We start from the raw sequence: 27,786 nt of genomic DNA, 5'->3' as shown, positions 1-27,786 counted from the left end.
AGCTGACTTGTTATCTGCCCGTAACAGCCAGTCGTGGAGAGGCCTTCAGCTAGAAAACACTCCTCCTGTATTTTTTAACAAGGCATAGACTGAAAACACGAGAAATGCCCCAACAAACAGCACGAGGACCAACAATTCCAAAACATCTGCAGTGAGATTATACTACGTACTGAAACAGTAAATTCTGTGTTGTTTTTCTAGAACTAGAAAACCTACACAAAAAATAAAGTTTTTTTTTAATTTTTGCTCCTGTTTGTTGTTTTTAATCTTGGAAAAATCAGTTTCTCATTAAGCTTCACAGATGCCCTAAGGGATCTCTGATCTTAAATCTATGCTGGACAATAGGATTCTTCCACGAGAACGTGTTCATTATGTTTTCCTATTTTTGCCTGTGCATATACGATGATTCTGCTCACATGGGATGACTTCTCACCCGCTCACATGCCCACCCTCATTTCTAAATCCAACTCAAGCCCCTCCCTTGGTGAGGCTTCCCCAACCAACGTAATCAAATTGCTTATGTACCAAAACACTCATTCAAGAAGATGCTCAAAGATAAAGAAGGAGGAAAAAAATCTGGTTCGTGCATGAGCGGCTTTGATCTGAAAAGTAGCCAATAAAAATATGGCAGTAACAAATACTTGGGAAGAAAGGAGATTCCGAAAGTTAGTTTTCTGTTCATTACCTTGTTCTTCTATTCCTTCTGGACGAGCCTAGAATTTTCCTTAGTTAGCCCAAGAATAAGAAGAATCATCCCAATTTGTGAAAACACAGTTCCTTCTCTGAAAGCCTGGTCCAGTGGCAGAAAGCAGAAAAGCATCTCTTACCTCGGAGCTCCCCCGTATCCAGAGTTGTCCCGAGCTGTTCTAATAAAGCAACCCTTGCCGCGTTCTTTTTGTGTTTCTTGCCATCGTAATGCTGCTGGGCCATCAGAGGATTGTTAAACCAGGCAGCACAGAGCCCACAGTATCGGTCTGAGTCTCTTCTTTGATAGGGAGATGAGACCACTGGAGCCGCGTCCACCCTCGGAGGTTTAAGTGCGCCCAGAGGTGTTGCTGGCAAGGACGACAACCAGACAGAACCAGGTTAGTCCCTTACTGAGTGCACGGGTCCCCAGTATCAGAAGATGGAAGAGTCTCATGGGCATTCTAGAGCTCAGAAACCCAAAAGTTCACCTAGACCGGGAGAATGATCTTTGTCAGCCCTCATGTCTGACGTTGGGCTCCAACTAAAAATTCCTAAATACTATGATCAGAGTTTGCAGTTTTTTATGGTTACATTTGATAGTTCAGGAAACCATCCTTTAGGAGGAAAGAAAGGTTTTAAAAAATAAACGTTTGGGAGGAGGGGATAGCTCAGTGGTAGAGTGTATGCTTAGCATGCATGAAGTCCTGGGTTCAATCCCCAGTACCTCTGTTAAGGAAAAAAAAAGAAAAAGATAAACCAAAGTAAATTCTTGGAGGTAAGAGAGTGATCTATGAATCAGACTGAAGCCAAAACTTGAAGTAAACATCAAACAATAATAACTTGAAAGATTCTGAATGAATGAATTAGACATGTGTGTGCTATAAATGGAAATAACTAATAAATAAAGGATTTGCCAAAGTGATGAAAGCAGGTTCAGTTGCATGGATTGTACCAATTGACGAAATCATGTTAATTTTATTGTCAGTTACTTTTGTTTATTGTGACAGGTTATTTTGAACCCCTACCAGCTAAAACTGATGTCGAAAGTACAATTTTTTTAAGAGACCAAAAAGACAAAACACTACAGAGCAGATGTTGCTTATCTAAACTGAACAGACATGCTATCACTATTTTGAGATTGCACAGCCTCAGTGATTAACACATTCCATTGTGAGCTTACAGTTATTTTGGGTCCAAGACGGAAAAAAAAAAAAAAAGACTCTAACTTGGAGGAGTTTACTAACAGGAAATAAAAATAACTTTTTAAATGCATTACAACATACAAGTTGCTTTCATCCTTCTAATAACTATGACTCAGGTCATTGTCCCGTTTCTCAAATGATGGACTTCAAGGATGCCAAATGCTCTACCAAAGGTAAGATAACTAATTATGGTAAAGGTAGGATGCCAAACCAATTCCTTAACTTCCAAGACCAACATTCCTTTTAATACCCCTAAGAACTATTTACATACCTTTTAGTAAGCAAAGGGATTTTTACCCCTAGACCTCAGTCATTTTTGTATTTTATATAGGATTTATTTTAATTTTAGAAAACAATATGCTGATCTAAATCCTTTGGAGAGTGAAAAAAATTAAAATTCTCACATGGCCCATTAGTCATAAAGCACTATAATAATGCCTTCTGTTTTCTCCCTGCCTCTGTGATGTGGAGTTCAGCTGGCAAAACCTTGAGAATGAGAGTCATTCCAAGGAAAATCTGAGATCTGGAACCTCCATAGCAAATTAATGAACCACCTACTCAACTCCCCAAGCTTTCAAGTAATTTTTATGTGGACTCTTATATTTTTAGATTAAATAACTTATACACCTACAGCCAACATAATACTCAACAGTGAAAAGTTGAAAACCTTCCTGCTAAATTCAGGAACAAGACAAGGTTGCCCACTCTTGCTGCTTCTATTTAACATATAGTAACGGAAGTATTCTATAGTATTGAAAGTCCTAGCCACAGCAATCAGACAAGAAAAGTAAAATGAAATGTGTCAAAATTGTTAAGGGAAGAGGTAAAACTGTCATTATTTGAAGATGACATGATACTCAAATGGAGAACCCCACCCAAAAACTATTAGAATAAATCAATTCAGAAGGTTGTAGGATACAAAATTAATATACAGCAATCTTTTGGGTTGCTATACATTACTAATGAAATATCAAAAAGAGAAAGTAAAAAAAAAAAAAAACTTTGCTTAAAATCATATCAAAAATGAAAATAACATACCTAGGAGTAATTAACCAAGGGGGTGAAGGACCTATACACTGAAAACTATAAAACATTTATGAAGGAAACTGAAGACGATCAAAGAAGTGGAAAGATATTCCATGCTCTTGGATTAAAAGAATCTACATTATTAAAATGTCCATACTAGCCAAAGCAATCTACAGATTTAATGCAATCTCTATCAAAATACCCAGGACATTTTTCACTGGACTAGAACAAATAATCCTAAAATTTATATGGAACCACAAAAGACCAAGAAGAGCCAAATCAATCCTGAGGGGGGGAAAAAAAAGAACTAAAAGAACCCTCTCAAACGTCAGACTATATTACAAAGCTACAGTAATCAAAATAGCATGGTATTAGCACAAAAAACAGACACAGATCAACGCAACAGAATAGAGAACCCAGAAATAACTCATACACCTATGGTCAATTACTCTACAACAAGTAAGACAAGAATATACAGTGGAGAAAAGACAGTCTCTTCAGCAAGTGGTGCTGGGAAAACTGGACAGCCACCTGTAAAACAATGCAGTTACAACATTCCTCACACCATATACAAAAATAAACTCAAATGGTTTAAAGAACTAAATGTTAGACCTGCAACCATAAAACTCCTAGAAGAGAACATAGGTGAAACATTCTTTGACATAAATCATACCAATGTTTTCTTGGGTCAGTCTCCCAAGGTAGAAGACATAAAAGCAAAAATAAACAAAAGGGACCTAATTAAATTTAAAAGCTTTTGCACAGCAAAGGAAACCATCAACAAAAGGAAATGGGAGAAAATATTTGCAAATGATATGACTAACAAGGGCTTAATTCCCAAAATGCACAAATAGTTCACACAACTCAATATCAAAACCCAAACAATCCAATCAAAAAATGGGCAGAATACTTGAATAGACATTTTTCCAAAGAAGATACGGCTAACAGGCACATGAAAAGAAGCTCAACCATGGTTAATTATTAGAAAAATGCATATCAAAACCACACTGAGGAATCACATCACACCCGTCAGAATAGCTATCCTCAAAAAGTCTACAAATGACAAAAGCTGGTGAGAATGTGGAGAAAAGGTAATCTCGTACACTATTGGTGGGATGTAAACTGGTGCAGCCACTATGGAAAACCGTATGGAGTTTCCTTTAAAAACAGAAAATAGAGTTACTGCATGATCCAGCAACCCCAATCCTGGGTATATTCAGAAAAAATGAAAACACTAAATCAAAAAGATACACGTACCCCCATGTTCACAGCAGTGTATTTACAATAGCCAAAACATGGAAGCAACCCGAGGCCCATCAACAGATGTGGTACATATATGAAGATACCTCACTTATATGTAGAATCTAAAAACTAATAAAAATGAATCTTTATACAAAACAGAAGCAGACTCACAGATACAGAAAACTTGCGGTTAACAAATGGGGTGGGAGGGACAAATCAAGAGCATGGGATTAACAGATACAAAATACTAACCATAAAATAGATAAGCAACAAAGATTTACTGTATAGCACAGGGAATTAGACCCAATATCTTGTAATAACCCATCATGGAATGTAATTGGCAAAAATATTGACTCACTAGGCTGTACACCTGAAACTAACACAATATTGTAAATCAACTATACCTCAGTCAAAAATAAATAACTGATGTAGAAATAAATACTTGCAAAATGACACTTTAATTCAAGAAATGCCGGTACTATAGCAGTCTCTAGGAGTCTTTCCCTACCTATACAGAGATTTCATCAGAGAAGGTCTAGCTACCTCAGATGAAACCTAATGGTATTATTTCTACAGGGACGTAGAGAAACAGTAAGTCTCTTAAAAGCCTCATTGTGAGAGTTGGTAATACATCAAAATGTGACAAGAAAGCTCAAACGGGGGCCGTGAAATCCTAACAGCCACCCAGTTTCATTCTGCTGTGACTCAGAAATGCTAATAAAAGCTACAAGTATGCAGTTGATCTGTAATGTGAAAGAACTTCTATTCACTTTTCTGAAGGAAATTGGATCTTGCTTCCAAAGTTTCCTGCATCTTTATCAATTTCTGAGGATTTATAGCCACCTATAGTTTCTGATAGAAATGGAAAACATATCAAATGTTTGCAGTCTGAATGGAGGCGGACTCCTGAAGCATAATTTACTTTTCTCGAAACTGGGCCCTAAGAAAACATTTCAGAGTTGATTTTATCAATTGATACCTTACCCACCACATTCTGGCAGGAGCGATGCACAATACAGAATATCCATCAAAGGAGATAATCTTATCTTGCACATAAGAGAGTAGCTGGATGCTGCATCTGCATTGTAACTTCTTCTCTGTAATAATTCTACCATCTTGGATACAGCCCCAAAGTTTAATTTTTCTCATGTGTCTGTTTTCAACTGCCTTCACCAATCTAAACCCAGTTTATAGCCCCGATAAAGGCAACAAAGGTAGTAGCAAGAAGGGAATGGAAACAGCTTTGAACCAAAACTGGAAGCCAAAGCTGGACTGGACGCCACCACCACTGAGCTGTGTGAACTTCGGCAAACCTCTGATGCCTCTGACTTCCACCAGGTTATCTCTATGCATTTCAGAGTACAAATTACACATCTCATTCTGGAAATGCTACTGTCAAACAGGAAGCCATTTACTCTGACTCATTTTTCACAGCATCCAAACCCTCAGCCCAGCTTCTGGCATAGTACCAAACATCCCAGTCTGCCTGGGACTGCGAGAGGGCCCCCAGGACGTGGGGTTTTCAGAGCTAAAACAGGGAAACTTCAGGACAAACTGGGATGAGCTGGTCTCCCTAGCTTCTGGGGTCAGATCTGATTTGCCATCCCACTGGAGAAAGGAATTAGGGAAAAGTTTGGAAATAATTTCTCAGGAGATCAGAGCACATTTTCTTTCAACTAAGCAGACAGGATCCCCTGCCAGATCTCACGGGTTTACTTGTGAGTTCACGCAGTGGATATACATATATATTATGGTTGAGTACTTCTCAACCATTAAAAAAGAATGAAATTTCGCCATTTGCAGCAACATGGATGGGTTTAGAGGGCATTATGCTGAATGAAATAAGTCAGATAGAGAAAGGCAAATACTGTACAGTATCACTTACACGTGGAATCTAAAAAATACAACCAACCAGTGAATATAACAAGAAAAGAAGCAGATTCACAGATACAGAATAAAATTAGTGGTGATGCGTGGGGAGAGGGAAAGGGGAGGGACAGTACAGAAATGGGGGAGTGGGAGGTACAAGCTATTGGGTGTAAGACAAACTCAAGGATGTATTGTACCACACTGGGAATATAGCCAAAAATGTGTAATGACTGTAAATGAAAAGTAACCTTTAAAAATTGCATAAAAATTTTAAAATAAAATAAAATACAGTCCATGATACATTGTTTTTAAAAGTAGGTGGTTTTCTCACCTAAAGGTTCTTATCCCCAATATTAATTTTCAAGTTTTTTTTTGGGTATTATGCAGTTTATTCTATTATGTCTGCTCCATGTATTATTTTTTTAATTTAAATTGCCCCCAAATCCAGTTTGACCAATGGGCCATCTTGAAGGTCAGGGAGATAAATCAACCAGCATAGTGCCCCTAATTAATAAGCAGCAAAGGAAACAGGAAAGACCAGATCTTCTGACTCAATTGAGGACCAGCACCATATTTCAATGTCAACCAGTCTCCAGTGATGCCAAGCAATAGGTCAAAGAAACAAACAGATTAACTGCACAGCCAGAACACATTTCGTAGCTTTAACACGTGTTCTCGGTAGGGATTATTTGGAAATAGGCATTTTCTCTAAAATCATTTTTTTTTCTGATTTCCAGTCCCAATGATAAACTGCCTTTCTTTTCTTCTCTCTCTCTTTTTTCCCATCCTAAATCAAATTAATGGTAGCAGGAATTCTTTGGCAAGTATCACTGTTTTTGGGGGGTTTTTTTGGTTTTTTGTTTGTTTTTTGCAAATGCTGTTGACAGTTAAATTTGGCTGGACAGAGTGCCTGGCTGAGGAGGCGGCTTTCTGGACACATTGACAGCTCGGCCTCCAGACAGTCCAGCCTCTTCTGCAGGTAAATGTCTCAACTCAGTACAAACCGTGTCAAGCTGGGGCTCAAAATGTAGATTTCCTCTGTGCCTCTCGCCGAGGACAGTGCCTCTGGTACAGCTGGGAAACGCCCAATGAACATGTGATGAATAAATGATGAAAAGTGCTAGTAAATTTCAGTTAATATCAACTCGGGGGATTTTCATATTTTAATAAATGGCTCATGAGAGCTAAATTTTAAATATTTGATGGTTTCATTAAACTTATGTTATAAGCTTAAAAATAAGTTAGATGTTCACAAGTGGGGATGGATTAAGTAAACTGTGAATCTCTATACTCTGAAATACCTTGCAGCAATCAAAACGATGTTCTAGAAAAAATATTCAGTGACCTGGAGAAGTGATCAGGATATAATACAAACTAAAAGATGAAGGTTATATGTAGAGTGTAAACCAACTTACTTATTAAATTATACACAGAGATGTATAAAACTGTATATAAACACTAAAAGGCTATAAATAAAAATCATAGCAATGGTTATGTTAAGTCGAGGATCATGGGTGATTTGTTTTATAGTCATGAATGTATATTCTTTGATGCAGGGTAAAAACATGTGTGTTTTTCATCCTATATAGAGACCACATTCCATGCTCACTTGTTTTAGTGCAAAGTCTAGAAACACTGCTTAGGGGAACTTTGGTGCCACAACCAGGTCTTAAATTAAATCTCATAAGATTTTATTTGCAGTGATTTATTTATTAATTTTAGGGGGTGGTGAATAGGTTGGGAGAGCTTGCTCAGTCAGAAAACGATGTTAAAGCCCCAGCTTCTATTTCTCCAAAAGATACAAGGAAACTCCTCCCCCACTGTATAGCGGATCTCGAAATAGCCCTAATGTTTAGAAAAAATGAAATATCTCTCTTCCTCCTCATCTGATATGTTTGCAAGGGAATTCTGCCATTCAATAGACTGCAAAATAGAAAAATCCACAAGCTATTTTTTCGATGCCATGAAGGAAATTAAGGAACATTATAAAACATCTCATGTTCCAAAGTATGTGCCATTAAACACTTCCTGAGAATAAACAAAGATGGGGATGACTTATCGGAACCATCATTCCAATTCAATTTTGCATCAACGGTCTAAGTATAATCAGCCTATTAGTGGGAATTGCTTCCTCGCCTACAATGCGTTCATATATCATCAGTCTTCATTAATATAGTATTCATAGATCATTGATTTTCATTAATATAGAATAATTCCCTCTAGTTCAGTCACTGATTAGGTTCTAAACATCTTCAGTATGCCTGTTTTCTGCAGAATCCGAATCTTTGAAAATAAGCCATTAAGGAGAACTTTAGAGGAGACAAAAGTCCTCCTCTAACTTTCTCATGTTGTTTGAAAAAAGAACCCTAAGGCTGTGACACTGAACATTCTTCTCTGCATTGAAAACAGGAGGATAAAATGTACGTTCCATGAGGTCAGGATCTTTTATCTGTTTCGTCCTCTGATGCATCCCAGGTGCCCAGAATCAGAGTGTGTTAAATCCACGTTCATGGAATGAGGAGAACAGTTTCTTCTCCATAAAGCTCTTTAAGTAGAAGAAGGAATTATGGTTTTGTAATGGAGCAGGACCCGATTGTCACCATCAGTGACCATCTGACACCTGTAATGGTGTTTGTAACTGCTTGACTGTACCGTGGTTTAAAGGGTTTTTCTCATGCTCTTGCTGATCAGGTTTGGACTGGAGAGGAGGGGGGCTTGGGTGGTCTGCCCAGCTTTCTGGTGGTGCTGCCTGGGGGGATCATGCTCAGTGCCCTGCTTTTGCCCAGTGCCCTCCTCTTGACTCTGACACCTCAAAAACAGCAGTTGGGTGTTTTGTGCATCTTGTTCATAACTCACCCCAACAGTGCACGTCTGCAGTTATTTTCAGCCCTTTATGGTTTCCTTCCATTCTGTTGTTCCAGGTGCAGGTCTCAGCCTGCAGCAAGAGGTGCCAAGCTTCCGCCTGCCTAAAAGGCTAGAAGCATTTATCAACCTGACTTTAAACTTCACAAGTTTTCTCTGGAGCATTTTCCCACAAACCCCCTTCCTAAGCACTCTTTATTCTAGGTATAAGAATATTAAGAGTCCCAAAGCTGGGGGTGAACTTCATGCCCAGCAGAGGGAAGGAGACTGCTTCATCTGCAAAAATAAGGACAACTCTGCACCAATTACTTTAGGACATTCTGCTGGGATGGTGTGATAGCATCCTCTCTGTCCAGATTGATCTCAAAAAACCCTGCTGTATCGTGGGTACAATACACTCAGGGCATTAGGTCTTCAAACACTATTCAGTTAAGGTGCTTTACTCCCTCTGAGTTCAGTCTCATAATCTTCGGTTATAGCTACAGTTCCCAAACTCTGAGAAGAGGTGCCCTGGGAGGATACACTGAACATACAGGAGAGTCCATAAGATATTTTAAAATCCCAGGAAAGCACAGAGAATCTGTCAGACCCATAGGGACCACTCTCTCCAGGCAGCTCACAGTTTCAACGTGAGATGCTACAATCCTTTCAATGAGTTCATATTCCTGCGAAGCTGGGTATTTTGGAGGCTGCCGCGTGCCTCCAATCCATCCAGCCAATCAGTGAGGGACAGGAAATAAAGTTGGCAAAGTTCAATCTAATTCTGAGATTTAAGAAGTTATGCAGTGCCCAACAGGCAAACACATCCATCAGTCTGTGTGGTTATTTAAAGATAAAAGTACAAAATTAAGACGTCTTTTAATATATGTGTATTACTTTTCAGATGGCTGCTAAGTCATTAGGATATGAATACTCATTAAGTTGTTTGGACACGAAGTATTATGACATCATCCTACCAGATTCTTGGCTTATCGCTTGAGCAAGAATCAATGAACCTGCCTATTGGGCACTGCTAGAAGTGCCTCTCTTCACAAACCTCAGACAAGAGGCAGAGCCGGCGTGCCTGGAAGGGACTTGTTAACTACTGCCACCCCCCAGCAGGTGCCCTCCAGAAAGTGGTGATCAGGAGGGAGTGCCCGGACCACCATCGGTATTGTGAGGGGGGAGGGGTGCAGATGAGTGGACACCTGGGGACCCATGCTGGCCCCTGCCCTTTTCATTCCACCATCATTCCCCTAGCCTCACCTAATCCATACTCCACACTCAGGGTGGGAATGATTCACTCATCCAGCAGCATCAGCTATTCAGCCAGGGAGCCGGCTCCCTGGATCGCTTCTTACATCCTATGAATATTCATAGAGGATTTAGAGATGAGAAAGTGATCAGCACCCGAAGCACAGCGGAGCACAGGCTAAGTTTAGCAGAAGGCAGAGAGAGAGGGTGGCCTTTTGGCCTGGGCTGGAAGGAAGCTGAAACCCTACAAGTACCTTTAAGGAAGTCGGTGCTGATACTGTGCCTTGGATAGAAAGTGTGCATCTATCTACAAGTCCCTTCTCCGCCCTCACCAGCATCTCCTCCTCGCAAAAGGGCTCTCTGGGTTTCTCCATTTAACCTCAGTTTTGAGTTACCTTAAGCACATATCCCAAACAGTAACATAGACCTTAATGACCCAGAGTTGCAGGTTATGAAAATTGCCTCTGCTTGGCATTTAAAACCATGAATGTTAGCTATGCATATATTTGGCATGTATCTATTTGGTAAGTCCCAATAATCTAGAAATAAAGTACTTCATATTAACTGCCACTTGGAAACAGCTAAATCTGATGGTTTGGTGCTCTTGGGAGTCAGCTCTACAAAACCTCAAAGCAACTCAAGAACGTCTGGAGGCAAGCCTGGGACACAGGAAGGGCTGTTTTGCTCCGTCACCTGAGGTACTCCCCAATGCTTGGATCAGGAGAATCCAGCTATCAAAGGCTGAAGCAGGAAGTTTCTCCAGCCCTAAAGAGTTTAAAGACCATGACCTTATACCACTGCCTCTCATACTGAGCAATGAGGTTGGTGGGCAGAGAAAGACTGCTGGTAAGGATGAGGCTTTAAGCTAGAGAAGACTTTGAAGATACATGTTAAGAAAATAATTGGGCAGTTCAGTCCTGGGGAAAGGGCAGCCGACCCAGAGCCTGACTTGCTGAGATGTTATCACCCACAATCATTCATTTAACGACGGCTTTGACCACAAATTGCACACTTCATTGCCAGGCAGACACAGCCAAAAGGGAATGCATGAGCGAGAACAGAAATGATCTTGACTGAAGAACTTTTAGGACGAGAGGGCCATTTACAGCCAATGAGGGTGAAGCTGTTTAACACTCGCTACCCTGAGTGTGGATCACAGACCAACAGCATCGACATCGCCTGGCAGTTTATTGGAGATGCAGATCCTCGGGTCCAACCCTGGACCACTGGATGACAATCAGCATTTATGAGAGCATGAGGTGACTCGAATGCAAATTAAAATCTGGAGGGCACTGAATCAGGGGTAAGTGGTTCTCATCCCCGGCTGAGGATTAGAATTCCGTGGGAGGGGCTGAACGCTTACGGACTCTGGCCACACCCCAGGCCAATTAAATCAGAATCCCTTGGCTCAGTGCTGAGGAACAGTAGGTTTTAAAGTTTTGCAGCTACTTCTGCTGTGCATCCAGGGTTGGGAACCATCGGACTGCAGGGACACTATCTGGCATGGAGCCCCGTTCACCTCGACCCGACCAATCACCTGTGATCTCCTGTTCTATTCATTCAGTTATAACCGGCGCCATGTTCCCACGAGCGCTACAGCATCACGTGGCCCTCATGGAATGAAAATATCTTTAATTTCACAGAACCACATTATCATGTTGCATTAATTTGACAGAAGTCTATGCACTTTCTTTTTAAAAAAAATCAAAAGAAGCAGTGGGAATAGGAAAAATGACATGGTTTTGAAAAGAAATCAAACTGTAACTCAGGATGGAGTTTTTAATTATACAATAAAATGGGGCTAATGGTTCAATCTCATCATACCCTTGCTGTGAGGATTCGAAGTAGCTGCTTGGTAAATGTCAGTTGCCAAGCGTTCTGGCCACAGAGAAAGCCAAGACTGGAATGCACATCTCCTGACTCCTGCTCCAGTTTTTTTCAGTGCCCCACGCTGATTTTGTTTCTGCCAAGGTTGTGCGGAGGCCGGTCCAGCAAAGACCAGACCGTGATGAGCAGGGGGAAGGGCAGAGTTGGGTAAGAGTGAGTCATAAAACTATTGAGTGGTGGTCAAGTGTTCACGAAGCTTGTCACAAGTTTCCAGTTACTAGAGCAGACAGTGTGTGCCATTGGATAACAGGAAGTCTGTATAAGAGCCAGAGAGATGGCTTAAGGAAGAGAGGTGTGTGAGTAATGGTTAAAGGATTTGAAATGGCTTGGCCAGAAGGAGGGAGACTGAAGTATGATTTAATAACTTGTGAGACACGTAGAGGATTATGGCATTTGGACAGATGGCCAGCTGTTTTTCCAAAGCTGCTAAAAAGGGCAAACAGACTGAGTCTGGAACAGTTGGCCTCTGGAAGAGAGGCAGCTTAAGGGATCTCATGCCTGATGGGAAGCACGCTTACTGGGCCCAGGATGGGTACCTGAGGGAGGTTTGTAGAGTGGGAGCTTTATTAATACCCAGTGGCAGGGGGAGAGCATTTAAATCACACAAGATGATGGAACTTAGAATTAAATGGAATATTACTTGAAATAGATTGATGGATAAGATGCTAAGTCCAGATTCTGTGAATCCCTGTATATAACTCATTCTACATCTTAGTCTCTGGATGAACTATCACATTTTTTTCAAAAAGCAAAATTCTTAAATAATAAATCTTCAGGATTAATTAATCAGATATACGGACATCTTTCTTTCTGACTTATTTTGACTTATTTGACTTATATGAAAATAACCTCCCCTTTGTGTTAAAAAAAAGATCAACAAAAACATTGCCAGGGTTAGTTTTTGCCTCCTTGCCTGTCAGCATTCTTGATATGTTAGTTTTACTAACTGAAAATGCAAGTCCAGGTATTAATATTTCACCTGCGCTGTTGACCGAAAAGGAAAACGAAGATGCTAATCATTAGCACTTTGTATTAATCAAGATGTAATTACAGTGAGAATTCATGAGTTAGCCTCTAACCTCAGTTACGTGATCACGACAGGTGGTCCAGAGCAGCAGTCATGCCTTGCAGTGACTGAGGGCTCTTGGCTTCCAAAGACCTTCATCTCTTTGAGTTTTGAGAGTTGCACTTGGAACTCCCAGGTAGTATCTCTAGCCAGTATCACTAGTTGTAAGAATGACTGCAATTCATGATGTCTCCAAGTGGCCAAAAGCCTCTTGAAAACCTGGATGGATTTATTTACAATTAAAGTCATAGCCGAGTGTCTGCTCAACAGACCACTGAAGACAGTCACTTAGCAGGAAGTCCTGCACGAGAGAAACAGCTTTTCTGGAGGCTGAGAGGAGAGGAAGAAAACATGAAATTCCATCTTTCTGTTTTCTGATGGGGAACGTTGCTTGGTGTCTATGTCAGGTGACAATTCATAGAGTGGAATCACCTGTCGAAAAATTGTCTCTTTTGCTCTAGACTCACTTCCGGAAAATGAAAGGTACCTTTCTATCCCATTACTGCATGAGAGCTAAGCCTTGAGTTCTGGCTTTCCCCACCCCCGGGAGACAAGGAACACAGACACTGATTCCGGGCTGTCTGAGAGGCAACGGGATCTGAGGGCCAGAGGGGTGTGTCTGATGTCAGGAAACGAACTGCTACTTAGGGACCAGGAAAAAAGAAGGTTGACAGATGGATAGAGGCCTGCATGTCCAAGGTGACAGGACCACGCCCAGGACTGTCCATAATGGGACCGTGGCCTTCACTTTCATGGCACAGAGGAGATGGGACCATCAAGGAAAGTCATGGACCTGGAGGAATAGGTCAGGCTGCACAGGAAGGAAGGTGAGTGAGACCCACCTCTGAGGAAGCCCTTGGTCTCCACCTTGAGTCTGTGAAAACCAGGACCCAACAGCACCCACCCTGCAGCAGTCAGAAAGTAGCCAGAACCCACCACGCTGAGGGTACCCATGTGCCCTTAGGCCCTCATGTGGCCCTACAGAGGGACAGAGGACCCCAGAGAATGACCAACACTGGCCTTCTCACCAGGCTTTAAGGCTAGAGGACAGTAGTCATTTAAATTGATTTTTTAATAATAAAGAAATATAATATTTACTGCATTTAAGTGCTATTCAGTGGTTTATACGTATTACATCTGATTGTTAGAGAAACCAAACTGAGTGTTAAGCAAGACTTTTGAGGCTGATGTTTAAAATAGATAGATATTTAAAATATACAGATAAAATATATAGATGAGATTTCAGCTTGGGGTGGCTCCGACCACTTATTTCGGGCGGAATGCTTACTTTACAAGTGGGTTGTCAATTTCCTAAACGAGACAGTTTTAGGGTTCTTATCTTTAGGAGATGATTTAAGAGTTGTTGCCAGAAAATCTCTTGCTTGTGGTGTTTTCTGAACAGTAATGCATTCTGAGTATGGCTGCCAAGACCTGACCACGACTCCTGTCGGCGGTTTCCGGGGAAGCACAGGAAATTGATTATTTCATTGTCCTACTATCTTCCTTCATTAAAAAAAAAAAAAAAAAGTGTGTCAAAGGACACTTACTGGGAATAAAGGCATAACCACACCATAAAAGCTGCTGAAATCATCAAGTATCTTATACTGCTGTTTGATCCCCTGGAAGAGAAAAGTGAGTTTATGGTACTTAAAAGGATTTGTGAAAATCCCTGAGCCGGTAGCCTCATTGTTAAAAAAATCTTTCATTCTACTCAGTCGTCGACCCTTTGTTTTATTGGTCATTGAATATAAAATCAAAAGACAGTAGCCTTGATCTAATCACTGTTCCAAGCCTCTTATGAGCCAATGTACAAAATTATGGCCAAAATGACTTGGCTCATTTTAATTCACTTAAACGCTCTGCTAATGCACTTAAACCCTCTTCCCTGTAACACAGTCAGCCACCTGACTGCTGTGGTTTCTCTTGACAGTGTGACCCCAGGGAAAGATCATGTCCAGGAGAAGACACTTTGCTGTTAACTAGCTTCATCACCTTGGGCAAATAACTGCACATCTCTGGTCCTCAACATCCTCATGGGGAAAATGAGGTGGGAGAAATAATGATTGCTTAGCGCCTTCCAGCTCTGCTATTCTCCGAATCTATTATTTGTTGTATTTGTAAGCAACAGAAAAGCCAAAAACATCATCAGAACGAGCACACTGATCTGGAGACAATGCCTGAGAACATGCCAGATTCCCTAATTTAATAGAAAATGCACTGCTATGGAGATCTGCCTGTTTGACAAACTATTGTCTGCATCTATTAAAACAAGTATCTAGACAGGTTACCGCCAGGCAAACCAAGTAGCCTGATTCAGCTGATAGAAACTGCTAGGGTGGAGACGCTCTTGTATGCAAATACGAGGTGCCGACTGAACCTGAAATGCATATATTATCCGAAATGCGAATTTATGTAACTTTCAAACAGATCCAGAATACCCTGATCTTTATTCATTCAACAGAGAACTCAAATAAGCAAATTGGTGTCTGCTGTAGAGATTTATGGAAAAGTTGAAGCTCTGTCTCTCTGGTTTGTGACAGGAAATAAGGGGTGGGGGTGGGGAAGAAGAGACCCAACAAGAAATACACAATAAACACAGTAACACACAAGATAAGCGGAGTGAACGAGGTCATTGTTCACCTGTCCCTTTTCCCACACTGTTCACTGTTCCTACAAATGAGAAATTCTTTTTTTGTGTGTGTGAGCTTCAGATTTCTTTTAATTGAGAAATATTCTTGATTGAAGGTGTATTAAGTATCTGTTTTGGTTGCTTTATTGCTTCCAATCTCTTAAGGAGAGCCTTGGGGTTTGACCTGTGCTGTTCATTAGTTGAGCAAAAATCTGTAGATCATTTTATGAAGCATTATTTATCCTCACCTAGAGATCAAAGAACATCTTAGAAAATGCAATCAGAAGTTCTGGGTTCAAGTTCCAACCATATATTTTATGATATAACATCAGGCGAGTTACTTTACCCTGCAGAGTGTCAGTTTATTCATCAACAAAATGAAGAAAATTATATTTTATGTTTCTTATGAAGATTAAATGAAACAATGAAAGTGATGTTTCCGCTATATCTTTGCAACGATCAGCTACAATCATTGATTTTATCGTCAGTTTTGAGGTACCAACTATAGTTGTACCACACTGCAGGATCTCTAAACTATGATGTATTTTTATTTCATTGTTGAGAGATGAACAGATATTTTGAAACTTACATTTGATAAATGTAATGAATGTAAAGTAACATTTGTCACGGAGACAGCTGATTCTCATTATCCATGGTAGTGATGTTATAGTCTCTGAGAACATGGAGTTAGCAAATACTGGACCAGTGTTCCTTGGGGAAATAGAGAGTTAGGTTCCTATGTGCCTGTGGTCCCAACATTTTGTTCACCTGACCAACATAGAATCTTATTTTATGTGTGCTTCTGCTTAAAGATACCCTCTTTAATATATATTTTTGATTCACCAACATCTAACTCAAAGCCAACACACTAAACTCATGCCTGAACCAAGCTTAGCTAAACACACATCCTTTCCCCATAAGGCACATCGCATCTTTCTTGCACTGAGAAGCACTATGACAGCACTTCAGCCCCATCCTGGGGGGTGGGGGGTGGCATTTTAAGGGGCAAAATCTCCAACCAAAATCACAAAAATGCAAAACACCTGTCAGGAAATAGACTGCAGAAAGGGCACCTGTTTGCAGAATGAGTTGAAATTTGGAAAGCAGAGTGTTGCCTGCAGCTGAGAACATGCCCACGGGGCAACTCAAATTTTTCACCACATTGCACACCTCCATGAGTGACCACGAAATGCCAGGAGTGTTGATTTGTGGTTACAAATAAATTTCAGTGAGTAGGTGAGTTCACAAATACAGAATCCCACAAAAGATGAGGATTCTGTGTTTGCATGTACGTTTATATACAATAATATATTTATTCAACACTTAATCATGTAGCAGGCACTATACTAAGTATTTTACATACATCTTCTCCTTTATTATAATAAATACATGACCAGAGTATCAGCATAATGTTACCAATATGAAATTGAGAGCTAAATTAAAATAACTTGGAAAAATTCACACAGATATAACCAGAATTTAAAGCTGTCTGATTTCAGAGCTTAATTTTGTTGTCCACATTCTTCTGTATTTCACCTATTGTGTTTTTTTTTAAATCAAGCAAGAGGACAGGCATGCCACTTCTTGTAAAAGTGGAAACCCCTACCTTTGATCATCATATTTAACTGAAATTTAAAGAACCAACGTAACTTGATTTGAAAACAAAGCTACAGATATTTAAATGCCTTCTGCATCTATGCTTCCAATTTTCAGTCATTTAATAAATATTTATTAAATGCCAACTGTGTGCCAAGAAGGGTTGTATGTGCAGTCATCAATGGGGAGGTAACACTGGGATTCCTTTGGAGCATCCCAGGACCGTTCTCCATTCATCTCCGAGAGTTAATATACACACATCACTAGAGCAACTTCAAACTCTTACAGGTCAAAAATGAAAGAAAGATTATTGCTAAGTTTGATGCCATTACCTGTCAAGCCAGTGATGTTTGGGAATTATATTAAAAAGAGTGCTCAGTATCCATTTTGGCTAAGAATGATGGATGCATTCATAAAAGCTTATATGTGAAACAATAACTTTCAGGGACAATGTATCAACCAGGATAGATTAGGCTCTCCTGCAAGTAACAAACAACCCCAAAGTATCACCATAAAGGTCTCTTTTTCACTCTTGCAAAGTCTAATGTAGGGTGAATGGCCCTCCTCCAACCTGTAGGCTGGTCCTAAGACATCACTGTCAATCAGTTAAAAGTCTGGGGAAGGCAGGAAGTAAAGGGGTTTTGTTTGAGCAATGTCTCTGCCACGAACACAAGTCAATTTTCTTGTTAATCCCAAATATTATCCCCAGCCTCAGAGATGATGGGTAATCTTAAATCTCATTTTGATTAATGGTAGACAATGGGGAATAACTGTCATTTAAAGCTCTTATTCTAGGCTTCAAATTTCTTCTAAATAATTTACATTGTTCTTCCAAAAAATGTTTAAAAACAGCTAAAGGATTTTTCTTTCAGGGTTTTCTTCAGGATTTTGAGTAGTATGAACTCAATTTCATTCTTCTTTCAATTATCTGGTTTGTATGAGTTTGTCATAAAGGAAAAGGGGAAAAATCATTAGCTAGTGAGCATAATGTTGGGGCCAGGGACTCCAGTTAAATGTAAGTGGTTGTGTACTGCATTGAATAGGGTTCTCCTCACCACCGCAAACTCATGTCCAATCAGAGTTTCAGAATGCAAACTCATTTGAAAACAGGGTCTTTGCACATGCAATTAGTCAAGCTAACATGGGGTCATACTGGATTGGGGAGGGTCCTGTTTGGCTACGTATTTATTTAGGACAGTTTATTAGTTCCCTGTGGTGGCTGTAACCAAGTACCACAAATGTAGTGGCTTAAAACAACATAATTTTATTATTTTATCATTCAGGAGCTCAGAAAACTTGTTTAATTAATTTATTTATTTAATAATTTTTTAACCTATTTTTATTGAAGGCATTTGATTCACAGTGTTGTGTTAGTTTCAGGTGTACAGCCAAGTGATTCCATTCTACGTGTGTGTGTGTGTGTGTGTGTGTGTGTGTGTGTGTGTGTATACACACACACACACACATATATACACATATATTCTTTTTCAGATTCTTTACCATTATAGGTTATTACAAGATTGAATATAGTTCCCTGTGCTGTACAGTAGGACCTTGTTGTTTATCTTTTGTATATAGTAGTGTGTATATGTTAATCCCAAACTCCTAATTTATTCCTCTTCCCCCACTCCTTTCCCCTTTGGTAACCATAGTTTGTTTTCTACGTCTGTGAGTCTGTTTCCAGTTTGTAAACAAATTCATCTGTATCAAGGTCAGAAATCTAAATCCCTCATGCAACCTTAGCTGCTCCCTGCCATATTCTCAGGTTGTGGGCATTGGGAAGGGGACACCTGCTGATACACTATGTGGTCTCCTCCAGTCAGTGACCATGCCCTTGGGGTGCCATCAGTGGCAGGCCTGCCGCCGTCAAATACACATCCTTATAGGCCACCCAGGCAGCCCCACGGGGGTAACCAACAGAACTTAGTGTCCAGGAGCCCAGAGTGAAGCCACCAACCTGAATGCAACCTCAAGGCTCTGTCTGGTTACTCATCCTCCCCACTCTGTTGGAAGTTCTCACCTTCCCCTACAGACTCAGCTCCCTGTGAGGGGCCTCCAGAGCCAATCTCAGCTTCATCTAAGCAGGATGGGAGCAGCCTGACCTCTAAGGTTCGACATCAAGCTTCTGACCCTTTCATCACTTGTGTTTCTACTCTCATAACCCAACTTCCTCCATATTCCTGAGATGGACGCTCTCTTCTGGGCCCTCATTCTGGCATCCAGTTCCTTACTGCATCCTCCAGAGATCTTGAATTCTTGTTTTGAAAATGGTTTACTATTGCCTCTACTTACCAGTTCCAGTCCCAGATCCAGAGTCCTGCCCTCAGCTCGGTGGCCACATTTCTCTCCTCCTGACAGGTTTCCTTAATGCCAGAGCCTGTTTGTCTCCTCAGCTCCGTGGCCACCCCTGGCCCCTGCCCCTGAGTTCACAGTTCCCACTCGCATGCCCACTAGCACCAGCACTGGCCCCCTCTCCTAGGCAGGTGCTGCCTCTTTTCATAGAACTCATCCCAAAAAGGTCAGTCTTCAAGGAGACCCAAAATGTCCCCTTGAGCTCTTTCCAAGGCAGTGTTTGAACAATCCCAGGCTCTGAGAGAGGAAAGTTACTCCCCAGTAGCAACTTTGTCCTCAGATGCTCTCCTGTGAATAACACAAGACTTCCTATTTTTCAAAGCATTTTAAAATATATGATTTGCTCCGTATCAGGGCCAGGGAGAAAAATGCACCCAGTATTAGAATTAAGTGACATAATGAAAAAGAATATGAAAAGGAATATATGGGGGTGGGGGGTATAGCTCATGCTTAGCATACATGAGGTCACAGGTTCAATCCCCAGTACCTCCATTAACCACAATCAATCAATATAGATAGATAGATAGATAGATAGATAGATAGATAGATAGATAGACAGACAGACAGACAGAAAAGGAATGTATATGTATAACTGAATCACTATGCTGTACACCAGAAATTAATGCAACATTATAAACCTACTATACTTCAATAACAAAAAAAAAAGAAAAGAAAAAAGAATTAAATGACAGATGAGAAAACTAAGATTGAAAAGGGTAATGGAGCTACCAAAGATTATGTAACTAGCAGAGCCAGGGTCTGACTTCCTGCCGCCTGAATCCCAGGCTGTTTTGTTCCTGCCATGTGATGTCAGCGGGTCGAGCCTGTCCGTAGCATCTGCTGAGCATCTCAGGGTTGGAAGGGCTCTCAACTCCATCATGAAAATTACTTACTAGTGCCTCTACTTACCAGTTCCATGTACTCTGGGGACTTTAAATGTCATTATGGTGGAACCCCCTCAGGAAATGCCCTGCCTAGTGGTCAGCCGGCCTCTGCTTCAACAGCCTTTCACTCCCCCAACCCCCAGACAAACATGCCACCTGTAAGCATCTCTGAATATTAATAAACTTTTCCTTATCCTGAGCTCACCTCTATGCCCCTAATTTCTACCCATTCGTTGGTTAGATCTGTTACAGCCAAGTTGAGACACGCATATGCGCGCAGACACATGTATGCGCGCACAGACACGCATGCGCGCACAGACACGCATGCGCGCATGTGTGCAGACATGCATGCGGAACCCCTTTCCCAGGACAGCCTTCCAAGTAATCTCTTCCATGCAAAACCATCCTGCTTCCTTTCCTCTCCCTCCAACAAAAGGATTTCATGCCCTTCCTTGTTGTGACCTCTCTCCTCTGAGTCATCTCTGAGGGGATCCCAAGCCGTGGCAGTGACAAAGGCACAACCACCTCAGTGGAGTCTCCAACCTGAGCACGATCTCCCTCCCGCTTGAGGTCGGCCAACCCCGCGAGAACACGGTGGGTCCTCCTCACGCTCTCATTTTACCGCGAGCTCGAGAAGAGCGTGAACTAGACCAGAGGTTCTGAGAACTGACCTGTGATCTCACAGCCCGAGTTCTGCCCAGCATCTCAGAAATTCTAATAAACAGACGCCCAACTGGAGAAGGCAACTCAAACTGCCACGAAGTCTCCAGGATCCCAGGCTGATGCGTGATCAAAGCCCATCTTGAGTAGGAGGAAAGGTGCTGATTCCCAGACACCGACTGCTCACCCCCGTCTGACGGAGCAGCTCCGAGAAGCAGTGAGTTGTGCCTCAGTGACTCGCACCCAGAAGTCACCGCACTTCCAGAGCCTCTCGTTCATGGAGGGGGCGCTAAAGCAGCACACCTGAGCAGGGGACGGCTTCTCTCTGGCATCTTAATTCAGTTGGCTGTGTTTTAGATGTTCTTTTTTTCCCCCTTCCTTTTGTTTTCATTGTAGAAGTAATTTCTAGCCAACCTGGTTGATCGGACAGAGCAGTTCCTCGATGTGCAGAGGGCAGCCACAGCCAAACCTTCAGGCACTGCTGCTGGCCTCGGATGCAGGTGGCAAAGGCAGACGGCAGGCAACCCTGATGCGCCTCAAGATGCCAAAGGGGCTGCCCTTGGTAGTTCAGGAAGCATGGTCTGGGTACTCTCTTCTGCTGCCTTTTGGTCCTTATCCTGTATTTTGTAGTAACTGAATTTGTGCTTGTCACTAAGCCTCGACCTCTATCCTAGGTCTGGGAACCAGGTTCCGGATGTGCTCCTTATACTGGGTGGTTTCCAGCCCAGTACTTTTGTCTAAAATGATGGTGCCCTGCCATGCTCTTAATAGCCTTTCCTTTACCTAGAATCCCAGGACCGCAGCCAGGGCGCCGCTACCACCTGCCAGACTTCCCTGATGCCAGTATCCTGCTTGAGTCTCCGCATGGCCTCTGTACCCAGAATCCCCGTTGCTAGGTTCCTCCTATCAGGCCCTCAGCCCTTCTCCTGTGCCACACCACCGAATGCCTACCCTCTGCTTACACGTGAACCTAGTGACTCACCTCCCCCTCTCAGTGTAGGATACATGGCTTCCTTTGCTCCCTGCCAACAGCTGGGATGACATCAACCCAAACCCAGGGACCAATTCAGCTTCCCAGGCCCTCCAATTCTGTCTGATGTCACCACGTTGCAAGATCCTTTCTGCTCACAGCAGCTTTGGAGGAGAATGGATGAGAATTCAAGCTGCAGAATGGGGCATGTGCAGCCTGGGGACTCTCCACTGATGAGAAAGGGAGATGCTGGGGAAAGACATTTAGAATCGGCTTCCCCAGCCCAAACTGCCAGTGCCACTTACCCCCTGCCCACTCTCATTCCCTCCTCGCCCCCCTGATTTCTGTCATCGTGAGGGCTGGGGCAGCTCCACGGACACACAGACTAAGTCATTAAACAAACACTGTCACTTAAGTATTTTAGACTTTTCCTTTGGACTATATTGATGGCAAATAACAAATTACCCCCAGGTTATATTTACCACCTCTGGGGGTATTTTAACTCACAAAAACAAGTATTTTATCTCAGAAAAACAAACTTGTGCTTGGTTATCCTGAGGATGTACTGAAATTCACAAAGAACTACTTTTTTTTTTTTCCATGTGGTGATTTCTTTACAGAAGTAAGCACTCTCCCATTTGCTAATTGATATGAAAAGCAAAGATACAGCATCTCCTCTTCCATCACTACCTCCAAAATTAAATTTAACAGGCAATACTCCGCTCCCGCAGGGAGAACAAATGGGCTGGTTACTCATTCATGGAAAACAGGTGAAAATTTTCCAGCGACTGTTTCTTTGAAGTGTCTATTTTAAGAGACTTGAGGGGGAGTAGGTTAGAAGGTGAGTATCCAGCCTTTTAGAGAGCACAGATCAGGAGTTTCAGCCGAGTGGCTGCTTCTCAAATGTCAATACATGGAGTGTGCCCCAAACAACCTGAGCTTGTCTCCAAATTCTACGTGCTTTGCAACCCCATCCTGTATCTGAATGTCAAAGCCACCTTCACAAAAACAATATTCCTTAGTTAAACTAAGTAGGAAAATGTAGTAAAAAGATTCCTTGCTAGTCTGTAGGTGAAAGAAGATATTTTTTCTTAACAGAAACACCAGTGAGGACGAAAGGCAAGTATTGTTTTAGACTCCCTTCAATTTCCAAAATACCACTTAAAAAATAATTACACCCACGATTTATGCATGATTCATTAGGCAGCAAGATAAAATCCATTGCTACATCTTAATTGCACTGAAAAAGCAGGCATCGTGAAATATACCCTCAATTTCTTGGGATTATAACTCAGTCTAGTAACCTCTTTGCCACGATGTACACCTTGTTCAAATAGTCTACCTTTACTAAATTACAACAGTACTATTTTAGTTCTGAAGAAATTTTTTTCCACTTAAGTAATTAAAAGGTCAAATAATCTGTTACCAATATTTAAGCTTTTTATTGTGAAAGTTAATAGGCTTGAATTACAGGATTCCTTAGTAAGACGACCGGAATGTCATCTGATGGAGGAGAGGGAAACCCCAGTTGTCGGCAAATGAAAGTGTTTTTAAAGACTATGGTTTTCCTCCTCGCGATCCCCATGAAGATGAGAACGTTATCCAGGCCCAAGTAGTGAATCTGTACGCATACAACATGCTCTCCATCTCTCATACCGATTACAGACGCAAGCTAAGAAAGGACCGCATTCGTTACATAATAGATTGTCTTACTTAGTACATAACGCTTATGATGGACAACATCTTTCAGGGTGTAATCAGCCTTTCAGAAGACACCAACTGCTAATTATCAATCTGAAGAAGCCAGGTTGAGAGTCAGCAACCGCCTCCCCCCCCCGGAGGTTGTGAAGGGCAGCCTCTCTGAGGCTCTGATCCCGGCACCGCCCCGGAAGAGGCAGCCTGACGGAGTGGAGGGGCACGGTGCCGGGATCTCAGCATCTCCCCCACCCCCATCACTGTTCAGACACGTACCTGTGGTCTTTAATGGAGTTTTCTCTCCTAGCAAGAGTTTTAACCTTTTGGCGTGGATTTTGCCTTGATAATGTGAGTCAGCCACCACCGCGGAGGTGAAGGACATGTTACAGAGTGTACAGCACTTGTTTTTATCCACCATGTCAGCATCACTTCCCTGAGAGGAAGAAAGACAAAAAGAACATGAGAGAGCGCCCCCGAGGCCCCAGATTTCTTTGTTTTTTTTTGTTTTTTTTTTTTCTGGTTCCGCTCTGTTGCGAGTGGTACCACAGACTTTCTTATTGAAATGGCTGTTTACTCTTGCTCTGTGATCTCTTTTTGTCCTTCATCACAATCATCATCAAAACTTTCTCAGAGGCTGAGTTCAATTCGTACTGAACAGGGGCCACTGCTGCCAGGCACTGGGAACACAGGACAAACCTGTGGATGCGAGCTGCCCGAAATAAAACGGGGCCCCTCAGAGGCCGGAGCATGTTGGATCCGGCCTCGTGAGGAAAGTAGTCTGTAATTGCACCCTTTTGCTTATCAAAGTCAGTAAAATATCAGACTTCACATGGCCTGAATTATTTAGCAAAAATTATCATTTGGCATTCAGCTCTGCCTTTGACCCACTTCAGCCTCATCAGGACACGTGACTCCATGGTCAAGATTTTTTTTTGAAGATTTCTTTAAGGAATTGAAGGTTTTTCATCACTGACTTCAGCTTCTATCATAAAGTGAGGGTGTGACCATGCTAGCTGAATTTTCCGGGAGCGTTTGTTTCCTTTCCTTCAGGAAAGGTGATCATTAACTGCTGCCTGACATACTTCAATCCAGCTTGATTTTTATTTCTCTGTCAGACTTAATGACGATGAATAATGATTCAGGAAGAAATAAATCCTCCGCCACACCATGTGACCTGGCTGTTGCCCCCACAGATCATCAATTACCCGTCTCACCAAGGGGAGGATTAATCCATTGGCTCCCCTCCTGCCTACTTCGAAATTGAGCATAAAGAAGACTCTCAGATAAGGAGAAAATCTAGTCCTTAATAGAACGGCAACAGCAAAGCATCTCTTTGTTAAAGAGCAGCCTTGGGAGAGTATCTGGCCCCACAAGAGCCCCTTCTCCCACTCTCAGCAGGTTCAAAGAGTGCAATCTAAAATGGCAGGGAGAGGAGGAGGAGGGTGGGGATGGGCTGGAGAAAGGGAGTTACATACTTTCCTGCATAATAATAAGATGTCCAGACTGCTGGAGAGTGTTGCCTGGCAAATTATGTGGCAGTTAGAAAACGAACTCCTTCCTTCTTAAGGCATTAGCCTGTAATAACTCTGATAATTAGCACTCATCTTTGAAAGGAGTGGTATGTCTGTGTGCGTGCGTGCATGCGTGCATGCGTGTGTGTGTGTGTGTGTTCCAAGAGGTTGGCCTCCTGATCAGGGGTGGGGGAAACGGAGAGACCCCATCAGGGACTCTGAGATTTGTAGTTACAAAGCCCCAGCTTCTGCTGTTTCCTGTCTCTCCTTAGCATATTAAATCTCAGCATGTCCCCACCCTCTGATCAGTCAGTGAGTCAGATTTGAAGAAATGTACTGCTGGGGGGCGGTGGTCAGTGAGAGGAAATGAATCTGATGGAGAGAGGAGGGGCTTCCGCCAGGGGCTTCTCCTGGCGAGGCACAAACCTCAGGGCAGGCTGCTGGGTACACTGAGAGCATCCTTGCTGAGGGTTTCAAGCTGAGGCGCTTTCAGTTTCCTCCCCAGTGGAAAAACAAAAAGGAATCAGAAATCCTTTTACCCATTTGTGTGGTCTGCGCTGGAGGCTGACTGGACCAGGCAGTAAGGGAGGGGGAGTTGGCGTCCCCTCACTTACCTCCCCAGCCAAGCCTGGGAGATGCCACAGACCCACAGACAGGGTCAGGGAGTTACTGAAAAATCTGAGACCAGTTAAGTGAGGAACGGCCAGCTCTGGAGGATCGAAAGACCCAAACTGGGACTGTCCCACTCTGTGTTAGGGGGTACTGGTCCTACCCTTAGGGGGAAAAAAAAGGAAGGCTGTGAGAGTATGACCCATTTTCACCTACTTGTGCATAATATGGGTTGAAGCATATAATTTTTCTGAAAATTAGGCACAAGAGCGTAAGCCGAAGCTTAACTCACAATCTATACCTGCTTAGAATCCAGGCACGCCCTCTCTCACTGCTGGCAAAACCGCCAGCCAAGCCTGGCCTTGCGAACCAGTCCCTCCCTCCCTGGTGCTCCAAGGTGGGGGCTTTCTACAGAAAGGCTGGAAGCCTGGACACAGGGTTCTGCTGTCATCATGTGAAATGGATTCAGAACTAGCTTCCAGGGTAAAGAATAGCCCCTTCGGCTGGATAATGACCATGATTTATGGTATTCACTCATTTCACACATCTGTAAGGACCTATTAATAGGGGCAGTGCTGGGTTAAACGAACAGAACTTGACTCCGTGTTATTAAGGAGGCTGGAGCCAGGAGAATTGCAGAAGGCAGGCCTCAGATGAAGGGGAAGTATTATAATCAAGGAACTACCATCTCCTCCTGGACTCACACTCTTCCAATTGTAAGGGGCAAAAAAAGACCAATAAGGCAAATGAGCCGATTTGTGCAGATTTGCATCTCAAGCCTTTCTCATGCCTGCAATGTCCTCCCTCATTTCTTGTCTACTCTAGTCTTTCCAGAACCTGACTTCATGGCTCATTGTAACCATCACTTCCTTGAGGTGAAACTTCCTCTGCCTCCGCCTACTGTACTGCAGTAGTGGGCACTGGCTTTAGGGTCCTCTCCGTGTCCTTGACATACTTCTTTTATAATCGAACTCTGAATTATTACACGTATTTGTTTCCATATCCGATCCCCTCATGAGGAACAAGGGAATTGTCAAGGTCAAGGAAATTGTTTCATTGATATTAAGACTTCAGCTCCTAGGACAATGCTTGTCACACGGTGGGACCTGTGGATGTTTATGGAAGGACAAGAGGTGTTGAGGGTTGGTTTGAGGGGTTAATAAATTGCATGATATAAAAAGTCAACAGAGGAGACACATAATGCACGGAGGTTTATGGTCAGCCAAGATCTTTCAGACTAACAGGAAGTGAGCCAGAAAAAGAACCAGGGTTTTCAACAATTTATAAACTAATTTGAGGGCTTGGCTGCAGGGAGGGTATAGCTCAGTGGTAGAGCGCATGCTTAGCACGCAGAAGGTCCTGGGTTCAATCCCCAGTTCCTCCATTAAAAAAAAAATAATAAACGAACAAGTAAATAAACATAATTACCTCCCACCCCCCCCAAAAAAAGTGATCAAGTAGAGGACCATCTTCCCAAAATCTATGTTAGTTTCATCATGATTTTCATATAGATTCTTAAGATTCCTGCTCTCCTGGGCAATCTCATTCACATCACCATAGAGAAGGACCAAAGAATAACAGAAGCAGAAAACCAATTGTTATGCAAGAAAATATTATGGGATGTAGTGATGTCATGGTTGCAGAAGAGGGACCGAGAAAGCTTAGGTAACTGACAACAGAGGGGCTGCGATGCCCTGAGAAGTGAGACAGCTTTTGAGGCCCAGAGGACATATTTTATGGGATATTTTACTAGAGAGGTGAGTGTCACTCACAGGATGCCACCAACTCTGACTCCTCTCGTGACTC

General features: G+C 42.3%; 1 protein-coding gene across 4 annotated transcripts in view; it reads right to left on the bottom strand.

Moving 5' to 3' along the window:
- Positions 1-27,786, bottom strand: part of ZMAT4 (zinc finger matrin-type 4) — a 416,088-nt gene that overhangs the window by 230,211 nt on the left and 158,091 nt on the right. For 3 of the 4 annotated variants that reach the window (XR_010377315.1, XR_010377314.1, XM_010976927.3), the window contains exons 4-5: positions 24,137-24,293; positions 828-1,055 (exon numbers count right to left, since the gene is read on the bottom strand). Coding sequence is in view for 1 of the 4 variants with exons in the window: in XM_010976927.3 (XP_010975229.1) it covers positions 828-1,055; positions 24,137-24,293 (385 nt within the window). In the remaining 3 variants the exon portion in view is untranslated. The remainder of the gene's footprint in view (positions 1-827; positions 1,056-24,136; positions 24,294-27,786) is intronic. The other variant, XR_010377316.1, reaches the window with a different exon arrangement.

The sequence above is a fragment of the Camelus dromedarius genome, chromosome 22 (assembly GCF_036321535.1).
Source record: "Camelus dromedarius isolate mCamDro1 chromosome 22, mCamDro1.pat, whole genome shotgun sequence".
Lineage (NCBI taxonomy): Eukaryota > Metazoa > Chordata > Mammalia > Artiodactyla > Camelidae > Camelus > Camelus dromedarius.
This window is presented reverse-complemented; position numbering and strand designations above follow the sequence as displayed.